General features: G+C 50.3%; 1 protein-coding gene across 3 annotated transcripts in view; it reads right to left on the bottom strand.

The window, feature by feature from the left end:
- ACACA (acetyl-CoA carboxylase alpha) overlaps nucleotides 1-17,641 on the bottom strand; it is a 108,207-nt gene that overhangs the window by 31,461 nt on the left and 59,105 nt on the right. For all 3 annotated transcript variants that reach the window (XM_033078023.2, XM_033078021.2, XM_033078022.2), the window contains 6 exons: nucleotides 14,906-15,061; nucleotides 13,699-13,845; nucleotides 6,357-6,626; nucleotides 5,824-5,921; nucleotides 5,307-5,427; nucleotides 4,747-4,857 (listed from right to left, as the gene is read on the bottom strand). In XM_033078023.2, the coding sequence (XP_032933914.1) occupies nucleotides 4,747-4,857; nucleotides 5,307-5,427; nucleotides 5,824-5,921; nucleotides 6,357-6,626; nucleotides 13,699-13,845; nucleotides 14,906-15,061 (903 nt within the window). The remainder of the gene's footprint in view (nucleotides 1-4,746; nucleotides 4,858-5,306; nucleotides 5,428-5,823; nucleotides 5,922-6,356; nucleotides 6,627-13,698; nucleotides 13,846-14,905; nucleotides 15,062-17,641) is intronic.

Genomic DNA, 17,641 nt, shown 5'->3' with positions numbered 1-17,641 from the left:
GGGCACAGCCCCCTGAGCAGCCCTGACCTATTGTCTCATCCTGAATCCCAGAGCATCCAAAAGGTTCTGCAGCACTGAATCAAAAAATACAGAGATATTCTCTATCCAACAAGACCAAACAACACTTTTTCTCTTTTTTTTTTTTTTTACCCATTCTGGTCAAAAATGTCACCCTACAAGCAGGCAGGGAAATGAAGGCCAAAGTGCTGAATTATGCTTTGAATGTTTCATGTTTTACTTTTGTCATTTTCCCTGCAGACTCCTGGCAGGTGGGGTTTGTCCAGCTCATCCTTGGAACTCTTGGATGCTCTGAGCAAACCGTGGGGAGCACAGGGCTGAGGATTCAGGCAAGGCAAGACCAGAGAGCTTGGGGGAAAATAAAGCTAAAACAGGAGCTGGTTAGAATTCTGTCACCTGCAGAAGGGGTGACAGCTTTGGGGCAGCTCTTCATCACCATCAAACAGCAAACTGAGAGCCTGGCTGAACATCTACACATAAAAATGATGGGAATGCTGCCTGGAGCAGCTCCTGGAAGTCCCAGCTGAACCTGGCTGCCCTGAGGAAAAGCCTAGAACACAGATCTGCAGGGAAAATGGGACTGAAAGCCACTATTTGTTTCCATTAACACAACAGTCTCCAAGATGGGATTTCTTTTAAACACAAAAGACAAGGAGGAGCAAACTGATTAAAAATAGGTCAGCAGCAGAGTCTGGAACATCCTTGGGAGGACAGAAACGGAATGCAGCCCTGGAAGGCTGAAGCACTGCAGGAATTGGGAATGCCAGGCTCTTTGGTCCTACTTCCATTAAAAAGAAAACCCATGGAAATGAAGGTGTTGGTGCAGGGCACAGCACATCAGGTCTGAAATCAGCCTGTGCTCAGGTTGTGACGAGGAGGAGGAGGAGGAGGAAGGTTTGGGGGTAGAAAAAGGGGGAGGCAGGGGAAGTTTTATAAAAAAAAAAATCTCTGCCTCAGCAAAAGTTTTCATTAAAATTTTAGACAAATGATCTCTGTGTCCTTCTCCCATGCTGCCTGGGGCTCCATGCTATTTCTATGCAAATAACAACCTCGTGGTTTATATCTTATTATTTCCACCGGAGCTGCGGCGACATGACCCGAGACGTGTGTGAGGTAGAGACAGCAACAGAGAGAGAGGGAGAGAAAGAGAGGGAAGGGAGGGAGGGAGATGGAGTGGCTGCTCGCTGAAGTGTGAAAAAATATTGTCAGGAGTGAGCAGCAAGAACAAAAAAAAAAGAGAGACAAAAAAAAAAAAAAAAAAAGAAAAAAATTGCAGGGATAACGTGTTTATTTCAGCCCCTCTCCCCATGTGAACCAGCATCTTTTAAAATTCATTGGGCATCAGGCGATCATGCACAATCCATCTGCTTTCACTTTATCATTTGCATTTCATGCCTCCTGGCTTTTGATGTGCTGATACTTTGATGCAGTCAGGAGACGCGCATTATCATTATTTCAATTTGCAGGGGGGTCAGCGGGCTCGGCACACGCTCCCCGAGAGCAGGGAAATGGCATTTCCACCTCTCCACCCCCTGCTGAAATGCACTGGGAGACAAAAGGGGCCAGCAGAAACACGGCCCCGTGTCCCCTGTGCTGGCACAGCCCCAGCACACCTTTCCTGCCCAGGACAAACAAAGGCAGCTCCAGCAGGAGCGCAGGGAAACCCAGCCCAGCCCTGGTGCATTCCCTGCCAGGGATGGGGCTGGGGATGCTCTAACCCTGCTGATTGCCCTCTGTGCTCCCTGGCAGTGAGTGAGGAGCCAAGCCCAGGAGCCCACCAGGAGCTGCAGCTGCAGTGACACCGACCTTGAGCTCATCCTCTGAGTTAGAGGTCACCCCCTGGCTTTGGCAGCTGGACCTTTCCCTCCACACCTAAACCCTCAGGCTGCTTTTACATAATGATCATGGACAGGACCAGCAACAGCTCTGGCTGCACAGAATGTTTGTCACCATTCCCCTCCGCTCCCTGTGTAAATTAGAAAGAATCCAGTGTTTCACAGGGAAAAAAATAAAATTAAACAACTTCCCATAAAGCCCTGCCTGCTCTCTGAGAGCCCAATTGTCTCCACTGCTGCAGAAACAGTTTTGTGCTGCACGTTCTGCTGGCAGAGAGGAGACATTTTGAAGATGTGTCTGCAGGCACAAGAAGTGGCAGCTTTGTCCTGCATCCTCTAGGAACACGAGTCAGCAATGGAAAAACTGTCCCAGATGTCTGGGGGAAGCTAAAGGTGGCAGTTTCCATGATTTATCTTTGTTCCAGCACCATCTCTCCCGAAGCCCCTGCCAGCCCTGAGTCCCCAGCTCCTCCAAGGGAATGAGCAGCACCCAGACTGACTCAGAACAGCTACAACAGGTTTCCCTTCCCAGTCTCACTGCTGGGATTGAGCAGGAACAGGAACACATCACACCCCACAGCCCAACAGCCTCTGCACTCCTGCAAGGGCACACTCTGCACAACTGGCTCCTGACCTGATCTCTGTCCCCAAAAAATTCAAAGTGGCTCTGTAAATCCCAGGGACAAGAGTTTAATGGGTTTCAGGGAGCCCAGGGGGAGTCTGAATCACCCCATGGCAGCAGGATGTGATGGATCAGCACCCACTGCTTGTTTCAGGATCAGCCAGACTGAGCTTGGACATTCCCTGGACACCAATTCCCTGCTTCAAACTCACTTCTGGGACACAACTGCAGCTGGATCCCTTCAAGAAGCCCTGGGCAGAACTGCAGGGACTGGAAATGAGGATCACAGGAAGCAGCATCACACACACACACCCAGGAGTGAGTGGGGACTCCCAGGTTCCCACTGCTCAAGGGCAGGTAAACACTGCTGGGAACACTGGAAAGGATCCAACAGGTTCTTCCCTCACCTTTAGCAGGCAGAGATTCAGAGCTGACACAAACATCCCAACAGAGCAGGGAGGAGGGAAAAGGACACACAGGATTATTCAGCCCACTGAAATTCCCAGGATGAGATAAATCCCTGTGCCTGTCAGGTGCTTAATTCAGTAATTTTTAAGTGCCTAAAATTCAGTGGGATTAATCCAGTCCTGTGAAAACAGGCACTGGCTCCAGGGGCAGGGAGTGCAGTTGAACCTGGGATGAGGGGGAGAACTGAACAGCCTGGCCCTGCCATCTGGGAAACTCTGCAGGATCCCCAGCAAGTGACAGCTGGAAGCAGGCACCTCACTGCACTCCAGCAAGCACTAAACTGACTCAATTCCTCTTTAAAGGCTGGATCTTCAAATGCCTCTTTTCCTCCCATTGATGCAGGTGTGTGTGATGTGTGTAAGAGATCTAACTGAGGGTGCTGCAGCCTAGAGTTGATAGGATCAATGCTTCATTTTCTGCAGAGCCCCCTTTATTCAGGGGAATAATTCAACAAGAGCCTGTTTTCCTTTATCTCCCATTGTCAGGCAGGCACTCCTGGAAACACAGCTTGCCATGGAGCACAGGCACCCCAGGTGCTGAGAGTGCCTGAGAACAAAGCTGCTCGATGGGGAAGGGCACTCACAGCACACAGCCCCAACTCCAGGGAAACAAAGCCCTCAGGGACAGGGATGGGAGCAGAGAGGGCTGGGAGCTGTGTCTGCAGCAGGCAAGGAGCTGCAGGCTCTGGGATTAATGGGTTTGGGGCAGCAAGGGAGAAAATCTGCCTCTGGAGTGGAGGGAAAAAAAGAGCCACTTTAGAAGTGATGCTGTGAGATTTCTTTGTAACAGCCCCAGCTATTCCTGCTGACCCCACAGCTGAGATTTCCAGCAGGAAATCTCATTCCCAGCCTGGAAAATCAGCATGCAGGCTCCTCAGCTTCAGTGCTGCCCAGAGCTAACACAGTGCTGTGGGGGACTGGAAGCTCAGGTGATTCTCCACATATTTTTGGAACTTCCAAGTGAAGACACCACCTGGGCACTCCTGGTGTTTAATCCATGCCCACAATTCCTGTTAAAAGCTGCTTCAGCATCCTCCCAACCCAAACCATTCCAGGATCCATGCTTCAGCATCCTCCCAACCCAAACCATTCCAGGATCCATGCTTCAGCATCCTCCCAACCCAAACCATTCCAGGATCCATGCTTCAGCATCCTTCCAACCCAAACCATCCCAGCATCCATGCTTCAGCATCCTCCCAACCCAAACCATTCCAGGATCCATGCTTCAGCATCCTTCCAACCCAAACCATCCCAGGATCCATGCTTCAGCATCCTCCCAACCCAAACCATCCCAGGATCCATGCTTCAGCATCCTCCCAACCCAAACCATGCCAGGATCCATGCTTCAGCATCCCAACCCAAACCATGCCAGGATCCATGCTTCAGCATCCTTCCAACCCAAACCATCCCAGGATCCATGCTTCAGCATCCTCCCAACCCAAACCATTCCAGGATCCATGCTTCAGCATCCTCCCAACCCAAACCATTCCAGGATCCATGCTTCAGCATCCCAACCCAAACCATCCCAGGATCCATGCTTCAGCATCCCAATCCAAACCATTCCAGGATCCATGCTTCAGCATCCCAACCCAAACCATTCCAGAATTCATGCTTCAGCATCCCAACCCAAACCATTCCAGGATCCATGCTTCAGCATCCTTCCAACCCAAACCATTCCAGGATCCATGCTTCAGCATCCTCCCAACCCAAACCATGCCAGGATCCATGCTTCAGCATCCCAACCCAAACCATTCCAGCATTCAGGACAAATCTCAGCCCTGGGAGCTGCCAGGCAAGGACTCACTTTGTTGAGGGCCCCACAGCCCGTGAGGATGATGTGGGAATTCTCCACCTGGATGGTTCTCTGGCCCAGCCTCACAATGTAGGCACCAATCCCAATCGCCCGACACGTGACCTGGAAAGAAATGGAAAAAAAAAAAGGAGAAAAAGAGAAAAAAGAAAAAGCAATGGCATTGATTTGTGTCTCTCTGCACAGCCCCAACCTATTGATTCAAACATTGAGACAAAACCAGGTGTGTTTGTAGCACAAGGCCATAAAATCTGCTCTAGCTGGAAAATTCCAGAATCTGTCACTTTGTAAAGCACAGGATGTGAAAACATTAATGCATTTTATTTATAAAAACAAAAAAGCAGCGACTTTCAGACTGAGCAAACCTGAGGCCAAATGCCTGAAGTGTTTTAAGTGGAGTGTGCAGGGAGCAGCCCTGCCCTGTGCCAGCATCACTCCAAGCCCATCTCCATCAGCCACAGGGCTGATCCCACAAGGAAGGCTGGGATATCACACAGGATTTTTCAGCTGAAACACACAATGCATTTGAAGAATAGAAAGCAGTGGGGGATTACCAAGCTGATGGTGATAACACTATCATAGGCTAAAGATGATTCTCCAGCAATCATGCCAGATCCTCTGAGGTTCTCCACTCCCAGCCCGTCCTCCTTGCCGATGATATCTGTTATCTTGTACCTGAGGGAGACACACACAGCCTTTGAGGCACGAGGTCCAGTCATCTGCTCAATCAGTTTGCCACAAGGAAAATGAGAAGTGACTAAATATCATTAAGGCTCCAAGGAGAAGTGTGCACAAAGCCCAGGCAGGGCTGTGCAGAGCCCATCCTGCAGCACTGCAAGGGGAATGCCAAGGGAGAGGAAGGCCTGGGATAATGTCCTGTCATTCCCAGGATGTGAGGAGCAGGGAAAAAAGGGGCAAGAAGGGAGGGGAATGCAGACAAAGGATTACAATGAGGCTCTCACCTTTTCTTCACTTCCTCCTTCCATGCCCTGACCCTGAGGAATGTCCCAGCTGACAACAAGGACATGCCATGCACCACTCAAGGATGAACAGAAAGTTTTTCATTCCTACCTGGACTCTCCATTTTCCTCCACGTGTTCACAGTGCACAGAGTTCAGGGCACTGACTTTCTTATAGTCTTGAGGGGTCAGGTACAAGTATTTGTAACCCTGCAGGGAAAAATAATTAATTCATCCCAATCCCACCTGTGATCCCTTCCTGATCCCCTGCAACCCCTTCAAAAAAAAAAATTCACAGGGGCAGAATTAAATTCCACAGAGAGATAAGAATATTCTCTCAACACTGGAGATGCAGCTGAGGCCAGTGAAAGCTGGGAATGAGGCAATATTCAGCACTAACTCCTTCTAGATGCCAATCTGCTTCCTGGGAGATCATCAAACCCTGCCAGGGAATGGTCTGGGTTAGAAAAATTGCACCCAGCCCCATCCAGCTCAGCCTTGGACGTTCCCAGTGCTCCACATCCAACACCAAGGAGAGCTTTGGATGTGACACTGAGAAATGTTCACCACCACCTCTATTAGAAGATTCCAAACAAGACTCCTGTGGGTTGGTGCAGTTTTCCCCCCAGCTCCTGCTCCCCTCACCTTGTAGGGGTTGTCAGGGTCCTCCCAGGCCACGTGGAACATGTGCCGGATCTCCTCGGCCAGCCCGATCCTGGCCCCGCTGTTGGCAGCCACATAAATCCTGGGGATGCCCTGGGCCCTGGCCAGCTCTGAGGCCCTGAGGAACAGCACATCCTCCTGGGGCCCAAAGGAGCCGATCTTGTAGGTGATGTCATTGCCAATGACGATGATGTCCCGGCCCTCGGGGTACTCCGGCGTTTTCAGGGTCATCTTCCAGGCCACCATGCCGATCTGCAGGCCAAGATACAGCACAGGGTGAGTGTTGGGTAAAAAGGGTGGGGAAGGAGGGAGTCACACAGGGATCAATCCTCTTATTTGGGGAAATGGTCTTTGGGATTCTCCTGGACTTGGGAGCAGCCCTTGATCCTTCCCACGTTCCTGGGAGCACCTCCTGCCCTGCTCCCATCCCAGCAGGACACCCACACTGGTTTTCCCCTCCCTGCTCAGGGGTCCAGCACAGTGCAGCACGTTCTGCCCTCCCTCTGGCAGGGAGCTGTGCATTCCCTGTGCTCCCAGGGTCAGCTGCCCACATCCCTCAGCACCTGCTCAGCCTTCACCCAACCCTCATTTTAAACACCTTTTTATTCCATTGCTGGCTAAAATTTCCCCCCATCCTTCTTTTCATTTCTTCCTCTTTTCCTTTCCCCAGTTTTACAGCAGCTGCATCCCAAACCTGCCTGGCTAAGCAACTCTTTTTGCTGCATATTCCTCTTTCCCAAAACCCAGGGCTGCTGTCTCCTGGCCCATCTCCTCCCCTGCCTGCCCCATCCCTCAGGCACAGCTCCAGGAGGCAGCCAGCTCGGAATGCCATTAACAGATGGGAGCAGCAGTGTCCCTTGAAAGCCACATGCATCACCCAGTCCCCGCTTGCCCAAGGATCATAAGCTCTGAGTACACATTCCTCAAGCCGATTGCACATCCTCTGCAATCAGCAGGGCTGAGACTCTCATCGTGGAGCCTCGGAATTCTGAGCATGATGAACTAAAGAGGGAGGGGGAGAGGCAGCAGATAGATCTGTGCCATTTAATCCACATCCAAATGGCACAATACACAGCCCAGATCCAATCAGCATCTGCAATAAGATATGCCATAATAGGCTCATTAAAAAAAATAAAGAGGCAGAGGAATTAATCAAAGGGTCATTGGAAGTAAAGCAGGCAGCAATCCAAAAATATTGCAGCCAGCTACTGGCAGATCCTTCCTTACACCTCCCCTTCCAAGAGCTGAGATTGCAAGTTAACAGAGTGTTTCAGTTCACCTTCTCCTTGCATTCCTCCACTCCTACACTGACAAGTTGAAAGGGAATAATCTGTTTGCCTCTGAATATTTGCAGACTTACAGTTCCACCTCAGCATCCACCTGCAGGGCTTGGAACAGAGAGATGCTGCAGCAGCTTCAAAGAAGGGAGCAAAAATCCCTAAAAGTTTTCCCTTAGAGCCAGAGCCAAGGGACCAGGGATGGAGCAGGGCTGGTCCCACTGCCATCCCACCCAGGATGGAAGAGATTTTCCTCACTTTCAGCAGCTTGATGACTTTTGACAGCACAGGAAACAAGCCCAATTTAAGGCATTTCTTATTTAGAAAATTCAGATTGTGACAGAAGTGTTGGAATAATTTCCTAACCCAAGATCATGTGTCCTCTACACCAGTAAAGTCCCTTTTGCTCACCAGTAGAACAGAAAACAATCTAGCCAGGGCACAAACTCCTGAAAACAGTTTACAGAAATATGGAGTAGCCCTATATAGTCTAGGAAAAGCAAAATTAAAAGTACAGCACTATTAACCTGGGTGTCTTGCTACCCCAATTCACTGCATGCTTTGTGCCATTTATCCAGCAATAAAAGCCATGGGGATCTGCACAACTAAGGAATTTTTTTTGCTATGAATTTGCTAGATTTGGTTGAGATTTATGGGCAGTGGAGAATGGCTTTCTACTCCAGAAAAAAAAAAAAAAAAAAAAAAAAAAGAATAATGAGATTTTTAAGTTAACGGCAGCACTCCAAAAACTGGAGAGGTCCCAGGTTAATTAACCAGGCTGAGCTAATCACCTAAGAGCATGGGCAGGTGATGGTGAGCAGCCCTGCCTTTGGAGCAGGCTCTTTTGAGGAGGCAGCACAGTTTGGAAGTGCTGCTCCTGCCACAGCTCCATCCCCAGCACACCCAGGAGTGAAGAAGAGGCGGAGGAAAAAAATAAAAGCAGGAACCGTCTTATTTAACTGTTTTTATGTTGGCAAAATGATTTGTGCCACGGTATTTCCATAAGAAGTGGGACCATTATTCTCCTGTAGGAACACATTTGGTTTGAAAAGTATCAGTGGGCAGCACGTGAAAATCAAAGGGGATGAATTATTCACAAGCCCCGATCAGAAGCGATCATTATTTCTGATGCTCCAAACTGTGATTAGGATTCAGTGCTCAGCTGTCATTTGCTCCCTGGACGGCCCCAGCCCGGCAGAATTGCACAGCACACGGAGATGACACCCAAGTTTCAGCTGTGTAATTTTACACACACCTTCCCCACTCCATCCTGGTTTAATGGAAGCATTAGGAGGCGGCGGAACGGGCGCGCGAACCGACGGCGCTCGTAAACGCCGCTCGTTTGACACCCAGTGTCAACACTAATCATGGCCTAAAATTAACACCAAAATTGACTTCAACATTAATTGCACTATCGATGGGAACAGTAATACACACACTGATGCAGTTCCAAATTGACTGCCAGTGGCAGCCAGAGCTGTTGACAGCAGGGGATGGGGAAAGAGCCGAGCCCAGGCTCCGAGCAGGGGGAGCCAAGGCCAGGGACAGCTGTGCTGGGGACAGGGAGGAACCAGGGGAGCCAAGGCCAGGGACAGCTGTGCTGGGGACAGGGAGCTTTCCAGGGGAGCCAAGGCCAGGGACAGCTGTGCTGGGGACAGGGAGGGACCAGGGGAGCCAAGGCCAGGGACAGCTGTGCTGGGGACAGGGAGCTTTCCAGGGGAGCCAAGGCCAGGGACAGCTGTGCTGGGGACAGGGAGCTTTCCAGGGGAGCCAAGGCCAGGGACAGCTGTGCTGGGGACAGGGAGCTTTCCAGGCTCTTTCTGGTTCTGTAATTCCTGGAGAAGCACAGCCAAGAGAATCACAGAATGCCCTGAGCTGATCAGCCCAACTCACAGCTCTGTACAGACACCCTGACATTCCCACCCTGAGCATCCCTGAGCGTTGTCCAAACACTCCTGGAGCTCTGGCAGCTGTGCCCATTCCCTGGGGAGCTCATCCAGTGCTCCACCAACCTTCTCCTGACATCCAAGCTAAACCTGCCCCTGGCACAGCTCCAGCTGATCCCTCAGGTCCTGTCACTGGGCACCAGAGAAGAGATCACTGCTGGTTTATTCCACTTCCCTCACTGCAGGATGGTGCTGAGCCTGGGGACTGGAGGCCAGGATTCATTTCATCCATTTACATCCAGATTTGGGGAGCTGAACGTGGGTATTTATTTGGTGCAGATGCAGCAATTTTGGCATTTCACCATTTGAATCTGCTGCCTGGAACTTCAGCTCTAAAAGAGCTGCACTTACACCATGCAGAGCTCTCCAGTTTTTATCTGGAGCATGAACCAGCTCCCAGGAAAAGGGCAGAGTGCACCAGGCTTGCCAGAGGCATTCCAGCTCCGTGCCTGGACCAGGGTGGAGTGCCAAAAGCCAGGATTCCTTCTTGGCTCTGCAAAAGGAGTCCCTGAGCAATCCAAGCGTGGTGTGGCAGCCCAGCCAAGCACGCTGGCACGAGCTGAGGGATGGGAGGGAACAGCTCCAGCACCAGCACCAGACCTGCCCAAGTGCTCAGGGAAAGGTGTCACAGAATCCCAGACCCACCCAGGTTGGAAAAGAGCTCCAAGATCATCGAGTCCAACCTGTGAGCCATCCCCACCTGGTCACCCACATCCACTCATTCCTTGGACACCTCCAGGGTGGGGACTCCAAACCTCCCTGGGCAGCCCCTGACCACCCTTTTTCCATGGAGAAATTCCTCCTGAAGCTACAGAAGGGCACAGAAACATTAGAGAGAACAGAGCCAGCCTTCATCAGGAGCTTTCCTGTGGGCAAGAACATTCCTGTCCACAGTATCCATGTGATCCAAATCATCTATGAGAACAGAGAATAAAACTGTGCCACCTCTCCCATCTCTGTTCCTGGAAGGTTTGGATTTGGGGATTTTAAAACCCTCCAAGAAGCCTGCAGCACTCGCTGCTGCTTTAATTCCCTGTGCCTGCCATAAAATGCAGGAACAGGGGGTGACAAAGCAGAACATGCAGCTCAACGATTAAGCTGTGCTTGTATAAAATGCATTAGCTACACCTTTCTGCCTCTGGCAATGTGGGAAGCCACCAGAGCAGCGTTCCAGGAGCCCTCTGCCATCCTGAATTTCCCCTGGCCAAACCTTCCCAGCTCCCCAGGAAAGGTGCTGCAGCCAGAGCTCCAGCACACAGCGGTGGTTGTGGATTATTTCTGATCCTCGTGCTGCTGAGGAGGAAAAACTGTGACATCTAGTGCCAGTGGGGAAAATGACACATTGCTCATGGGCACAAGGACAGGGATGGAGGGGCATGTGGGGTGTTGCTGCAGACCCTCCTTACATCACTTTCTCCTTGTCCTTGAAGATTAGTTGGGTCTTATCAGCAGCTGGGGCCAGAGGATCAGGGGAAATTGCAGCCAAAATACAGAAAGTGCTACAGAAAAACACCCAAATGCCCAGCTCAGGACTGACACAGAATACACTGAGTTCTGCAAGGGGCTGAGGGAATTACCTTTTCACTCTGAGATTTCTGCTAATATGCTAATCTTGGGAACAAAGCCCTGGGGTTGGAAGGAGGTGTCAGTGTGCTCCAGGTGATTTAAACTGTGGTGGATACACCCCTGAACTGCTCTGTGCTCACCCAATTCCCGACTCTTTCAGAGGTTTCCCCATGGCAAGGTGGAACAGGATGAGGTTTAAGGTCCTTCCAACCCAAACCAGTCTGGGATTCTGTGACAAAGTGGGAAAAGGTGGATGGTCAGAGGCTGGGAATCACCCTCAGTGATAAGGGCAGGGCAGGGCCAGCAGCACCAGGGCTGGGTCCCTCTGCTCTGGAGCAGCCAGAGCAGTGTAGGAATAAAGAGCAACTTGTATTTTCACAGCCCATTAATTCCTTGGCTTCTTTGTGGAGACCACAGCAAACAGCTAATTACTGCAGTGGGTGTGAGACACAGGGAGAAAAACCTCTTGGGGTGGGTAAAGTCTTGGGACCTCAAGATTTTCCTGCAAACACAGATTTTTGCCCAAAATGCTGCTTGCAAACTCTGTGAGGACAGGGGGAAACCCCAGCCTGTGCCAGAGCAGGGATTGCAGCTCTGGCTGAACACACTGCCCACAAATCTCCTGGATTTGATGCTGGTTTCTCAATTCCTCCCATCAGCTCACCCAGCTCAGCTGAATGCTGTCAGAGCAAGAGAGTCCTGACCCTTTTTCACAGGAGGAAATGGAACTGTCAGCCAGGCCAAGCCCCCAGTGCTGGGGCTGCCACTGGAAGGGTGGGAATGGCTCTGAGCCTCTGGCCCAAAACAAGAACAGGAACCTGAATGTGCCCAACAACAGCAGCATTCTCACACACAGCACAGCAACCACAGCACACAGCAATTCCCTGCAGATTTTACTCTTTACTGAGAAACACAATGGGCAATCCCTCCAAGGACTCTGAATTCAGAGAATCAGCACCTTTTGCTGGTAAGAAAGAAAAATAATAATAAAAATCTGCCATTTACCTGAGAAGTTTCACCATCAGTCAGCTCACTGGAAGCAGCTCTGGATGGGCACAGACTGCACTGTGGAGCTGCAGGGACCTCAAAGCCCACCCAGTGCCACCCCTGCCATGGCAGGGACAGCTCCCACTGCCCCAGGCTGCTCCAAGCCCATCCAACCCAGCCTTGGGCACTGCCAGAGGAGCCCAGAACCTCTGCAGCCCCTCTGGGCAAGAAGACATTTGATAGCTCACATCAGATCAGATTAATTTAAACACCAGCACTCCACACACCACAACATTTCTTTACAGACTGAAGTCTACCAAGGGTTAAAAAAAAATCTCCTAATTTTTTTTTTGGTGGTCTTTGGGTACAGAATCTCTTATAATAAGACTATTTGTATTCATACTGGCAGAGTAAACACTACATGTTCATGCCCAGGCAGCTCTGTGCTTGTAATTTCAGCAAGAACAGAGCGAGGTCCCTGAGGGACTTTGCTGTTTCCCCAGCCACCATCCACTCCAAGGCTGAATGAGAGCAGGGAAGAGAGAAAGATGATGGCACAAGGCTCCCCAGCAGCCTCAGCCTGCACTGGCAGTGCAGGGAACAGCTCATTCCAGCTTTAATCAAACCAGCTCAAACGTTTCTGCTCAAGTCCAGCAGAAGACAAGGCAGCAGCAAAGCCACAGTCACCATCAGGGTGATTTCAAAAATGCTGTTCCAAACCTTCCCCTGGCAAGATCATGAGGAAATGGTGAGGAAAAGCCCTGTTTCCTTCATCACCACCTTGATGGCTTGGAACAGAGCCTCTGCAAACCTGGAGCTGTGTATTTAGGGAAATATGCTTCAACAACACCAAGAAAAAAAAATTACACCATCACCTGGAACTGCTCAAATTCCAATTACTTCAGAACATTCATTTACCAATTCCCACAAAAATCACCACCACATCTTCCAGTGCTTCTCTTTACTCCAAAGCTGCAATTTTTGCCTTCCTAATGGGAAGACACCCCAGCAAAACCCCACCACGACAGCAAAGCCTCCAGGAGTGGCTCTGCCACCCCCAGCACCAGCTTGTTGTAACTCTTGAGTAAATCCTGCTCAGAGGAGGAGGTTCTACACAAACCACGATACAAACCATGTGGGGAGGATGGAAATGGAAGTATAAAATAGATTTTTCTGTGGTTTGGGTTGTTTTTTGGTTTTTTTTTTTAGCAAATGAAAATATTCCTGTTGAGTCTTGTAAAACACATTTTGCTCAAATACAAACCCCAGTTACCTGGAACAGCTGAATGAGCATTTTTTAATTATGAAGCCCAGCACAGGCACAGGTTTGAAATGGAACCATCATTTACCATGGAAGTTAAAATACCCATTGTAGGGAAGGCATTAATTTTTAATGAAACAAAAACCTCATTTTCAAGGGTGAGATTTCATCTGTGAAAGGCTGAATAGATTTTGTGCCTGGTTGGAAAATTTTCACTCCGATTGTCCAAAGCACAACATCTGGTGGGGCAAGGAGGGAGGAGCAGCATGGAAGGGAGTGACACTTGCCTCATTTCCCCCTGGCAGCCTGTTCATGTGCACCAGCTGGTCCTGGTCATCCAGCACCAGCTCTGTGTAGGTCAGGATGTCCGAGGGCAGCGGTGCCGGCGGCAGGAACGCGTGCTCGTTCATGGAATTCCACAGCTTGATCAGAGACTGCAAGAGAAATGCTCCTTAACAATGGCACCTGCAATTATCTGTGTCCAACCCACCCCAGGGTGGTGTTCCCAACAGGATCTGGGATTGTTCCCAGCTCCTTCATGGAATTCCACAGCTTGATCAGAGACTGCAAGAGAAACCCTCCTTAACAATGGCACCTGCAATTATCTGTGTTCAACTCATCCCAGTGTGGTGCTCCCAACAGGATCTGGGATTATTCCCAACAGGATTTGGGATTATTAACAACAGAACTTGGGATTGTTCCCAGCTCGTTCATGGAATTCCACAGCTTGATCAGAGACTGCAAGAGAAACCCTCCTTAACAATGGCACCTGCAATTATCTGTGTCCAACCCACCCCAGGGTGGTGTTCCCAATAGCATTTGGGATTGTTCCCAACAGGATTTGGGATTGTTCCCAGCTTGTTTATGGAATTCCACAGCTTGATCAAAGACTGCAAGAGAAATGCTCCTTAAGAATGGCACCTGCAAGAATCTGTGTTCAACCCATCCCAGTGTGGTGTTCCCAACAGGATCTGGGATTATTCCCAACAGAATCTGGGATTATTCCCAGCTCCTTCATGGAATTCCACAGTTTGAGCAAAGACTGCAAAAAAAATGCTCCTTAACAATGGCACCTGCAAGAATTTGTGTTCAACTCATCCCAGTGTGGTGTTCCCAACAGGATTTGGGATTGTTCCCAACAGGACACCCCAAAATATCCCCCCTGACAGTATTCCAGGCATAGCAGCTGCTCTGGGATTTGATTTTCCCCAAAGTGAAGTTTGAATGAGGTGGTTCAGGACAGCAAAGCAGAAACACCATCCAGGGAGAGCAGGTGACAAGGTGGGAAAACAAAGACATGCCAACAAGAAAGGGGAGATGGTTTATGTTTCAGCTTCTCCTGTTTGACACATTAATGGATTTCCAGCAGTACTTTATCCTAATTTCATTCAAGGTAGATTCAATCCACAGCTGATAATCCCTGGCAGCCACTCCCTGGTTCCCTACAATCAAAATGACAAAAAGAGCAACAAGAGGAGCCCAAAGAGCACTCACCTGCCTGAACATCTCAGGAATGTCATAGACATAGGATGTCCCTAAAGTCTGTGCCTGGAACCTCTTGGACTGCAGCAGGTCTTTGGTCACATAGGGAGTGTTGATCAGCATCCCATGGAGTGGTCCCTGCTTGTCTCCATAGGCCTGGAACATGATCTGCAGGACAAACCACAGCCAAGCCCTGCTTAATCCACGAATTTTGTACCCCACACTGAGCCAGCTCTTACCAAACCCCCCAGGCTGCTCCAGCCTGAGTGTCCCTGCCCTCTGCAAGGCTGCTCATGCTCAGGCACCCTGTGCTCTGTCACACCTTGGGGACACCTCCCTGCACAACCCCAGCATCCAGGGCTGACTGCCCCATCCCTGGGGAGCACAGAGCACACCCAGAACATCCCTGGAACACCCAGAGCATCCCTGGGAGCACAGAGCCACACCCAGAGCATCCCTGGGAGCACAGAGCCACACCCAGAGCATCCCTGGGAGCACAGAGTCACATCCAGAGCATCCCTGGAGCATCCAGAGCATTCCTGGGGAGCACAGAGCACACCCAGAGCACCCCTGGGGAGCACAGAGCATCCCTGGAGCATCCAGAGCATCCCTGGGGCACAGAGCCATACCCAGAGCATCCCTGGGGAGCACCCAGAGCATCCCTGAGGCACAGAGCCACACCCAGAGCATCCCTGGGACACACAGAGCCACACACAGAGCATCTCTGGAGCACTCAGAGCATCCCTGGGGCACCCAGAACATCCCTGGGACACACACAGAGCATCTCTGGGGCACACACAGCCACACCCAAAACATTCCTGGGGCACACAAAGCACTCAGAACATCCCTGGGGCACACAGAGCATCCCTGGGACACCCAGAGCCACACTCAGAACATCCCTGGGGCACACACAGCCAAACCCAGAGCATCCCTGGGGCACACAAAGCACTCAGAGCATCCCTGGGGCACACAGAGCATCATCCCTGGGGCACACAGAGCCACACACAGAACATCCCTGGGGCACACAGAGCACTCAGAACATCCCTGGGACACCCAGAGCATTCCTGGGACACCCACAGCCACACCCAAAAGATCCCTGGGGCACACAGAGCATCCCTGGGGCACACAGAGCATCCCTGGGAGCACACCCACAGCACCCAGGGCATCCCTGGGAGCACCCAGAGCATCCTTGGGACACACCCAGAGCATCCTTGGGAGCACACAGAGCACCCAGAACACCCCTGGGGTACACCCAGCCAAACCCCAGCACAGAGCCCAGCTGAGAGGAGCTCCCAGTCCCCAGCAGCTCCCCTGAGCCCCTGGCTGTGCCATGGCTGGTGGGAGCCTGGAGCAGCCAGCAGAACTCTGTTATTTATGGAGCAGGATCTGCCAGCTGGGTCAGGACTTGCATATGTCACTGGGCTTGAAGTTTTGATATTGTAAGTTTAAAAGATTTTCCCAGAGTAGCAACATGAATTACCAACTGCAGTGCTTCGTGCACTATATATTCCAGGCAGGCAGGATTTGGAAGGGAAGCTTTTCAATGGAGAAACAGGAGATAAAAATGGGATAAAAACACCTTAAATGGCCCAAACTAACAGGGACACACCTGGCAGGAGGGACATGATCAGGATGTGTTTAACAGAACTGAGTTAACTGGAGAATTACACAAAATTCAGGAAAGCCTGTTTTTATTTTTAGATAAAACCAGCAGTTTATGCTCTCTCCAGTTTGCACAAACATTAATTTGGGAGGCAGCTCCTTTAATGGGAGAAGCATTTGTTCAGGGTAATGAGTGTTTGTGACAATGCCTGTCTGGGGATCTGTCAGCATCTGCACGTGGAAATTCTCCTTAAATCTCTGGACAGCTCTGTGGGGAACTGGAGGAGTCTGTGCTGAGCACCACCACTCATCACTGCTGAGAAACAAGAGATCAGGGTCATTCTCTCACCATTCTTCAGAAGTCATGGAAGTACCCAGCACAACAGTAATATTTGAATTTTTAAAAAATATTTCTCCTCTGAAAACACAGAACTCGCCCTAGAAACCTCCAGCATGAGGGGGAAGCTTCCTAAAAACATCAGCTAGAACCTGGTTTAATATTCTGGAAAACAAATCAAATTTAATGCTGGAAAAGTTGCTAAAGCCACACACACCCCCCTGAGCCCACTCCCCAAGTTGGACACAATGAAGCTCAGAGCTCACTTGTGACCTTCACAAGTGACTGACCCAACTGGAGGGTTAAGCTGGAGGTTATTAAAATGTTCTTTTCTTTCCTCATCTCCCCTCAAAGGCAGGAGTGAGGTAAAACACACTGACACTATCTGCTCTGGGATCTCAGGGCTGGATGGACTCCACAGCCAGCAGCTCACTGGAAAAATTTAATGGAAAAAGGGGGAGAAAGGTGACTCAGCACTTTGTGTTCTACATTCACAGTGCCCAAGTGATTTATTCTGCTGCTTCTCCTGCCTGGCAGAGAGATGATTACACAGGGAGATGTAAACATTTCTCTATTTAAATATTTTCCATGCATCCCATGCTCCATGGATTTCAGCATGTGTAGGTATTTCAGTTAACCACACTGTTCCTGCAGCATGGAGAACAGAAATGCCACACCAGCCACAGCCATTACAAAGGAGCCCATTACACTCCATAAAAATGATATAAAAGCACCTTCCATAATTTCACATCATCCTCCCCAGGTTATTCCTTACAGCTTCAGAATTTAAGGACACATTCACAGATTTT

This window comes from Catharus ustulatus, chromosome 22, assembly GCF_009819885.2.
Source record: "Catharus ustulatus isolate bCatUst1 chromosome 22, bCatUst1.pri.v2, whole genome shotgun sequence".
In the NCBI taxonomy this organism is placed as follows: Eukaryota; Metazoa; Chordata; class Aves; order Passeriformes; family Turdidae; genus Catharus; species Catharus ustulatus.
The sequence above is the reverse complement of the archived record's forward strand: the minus strand, read 5'-3'. Positions and strand labels throughout refer to the sequence as shown.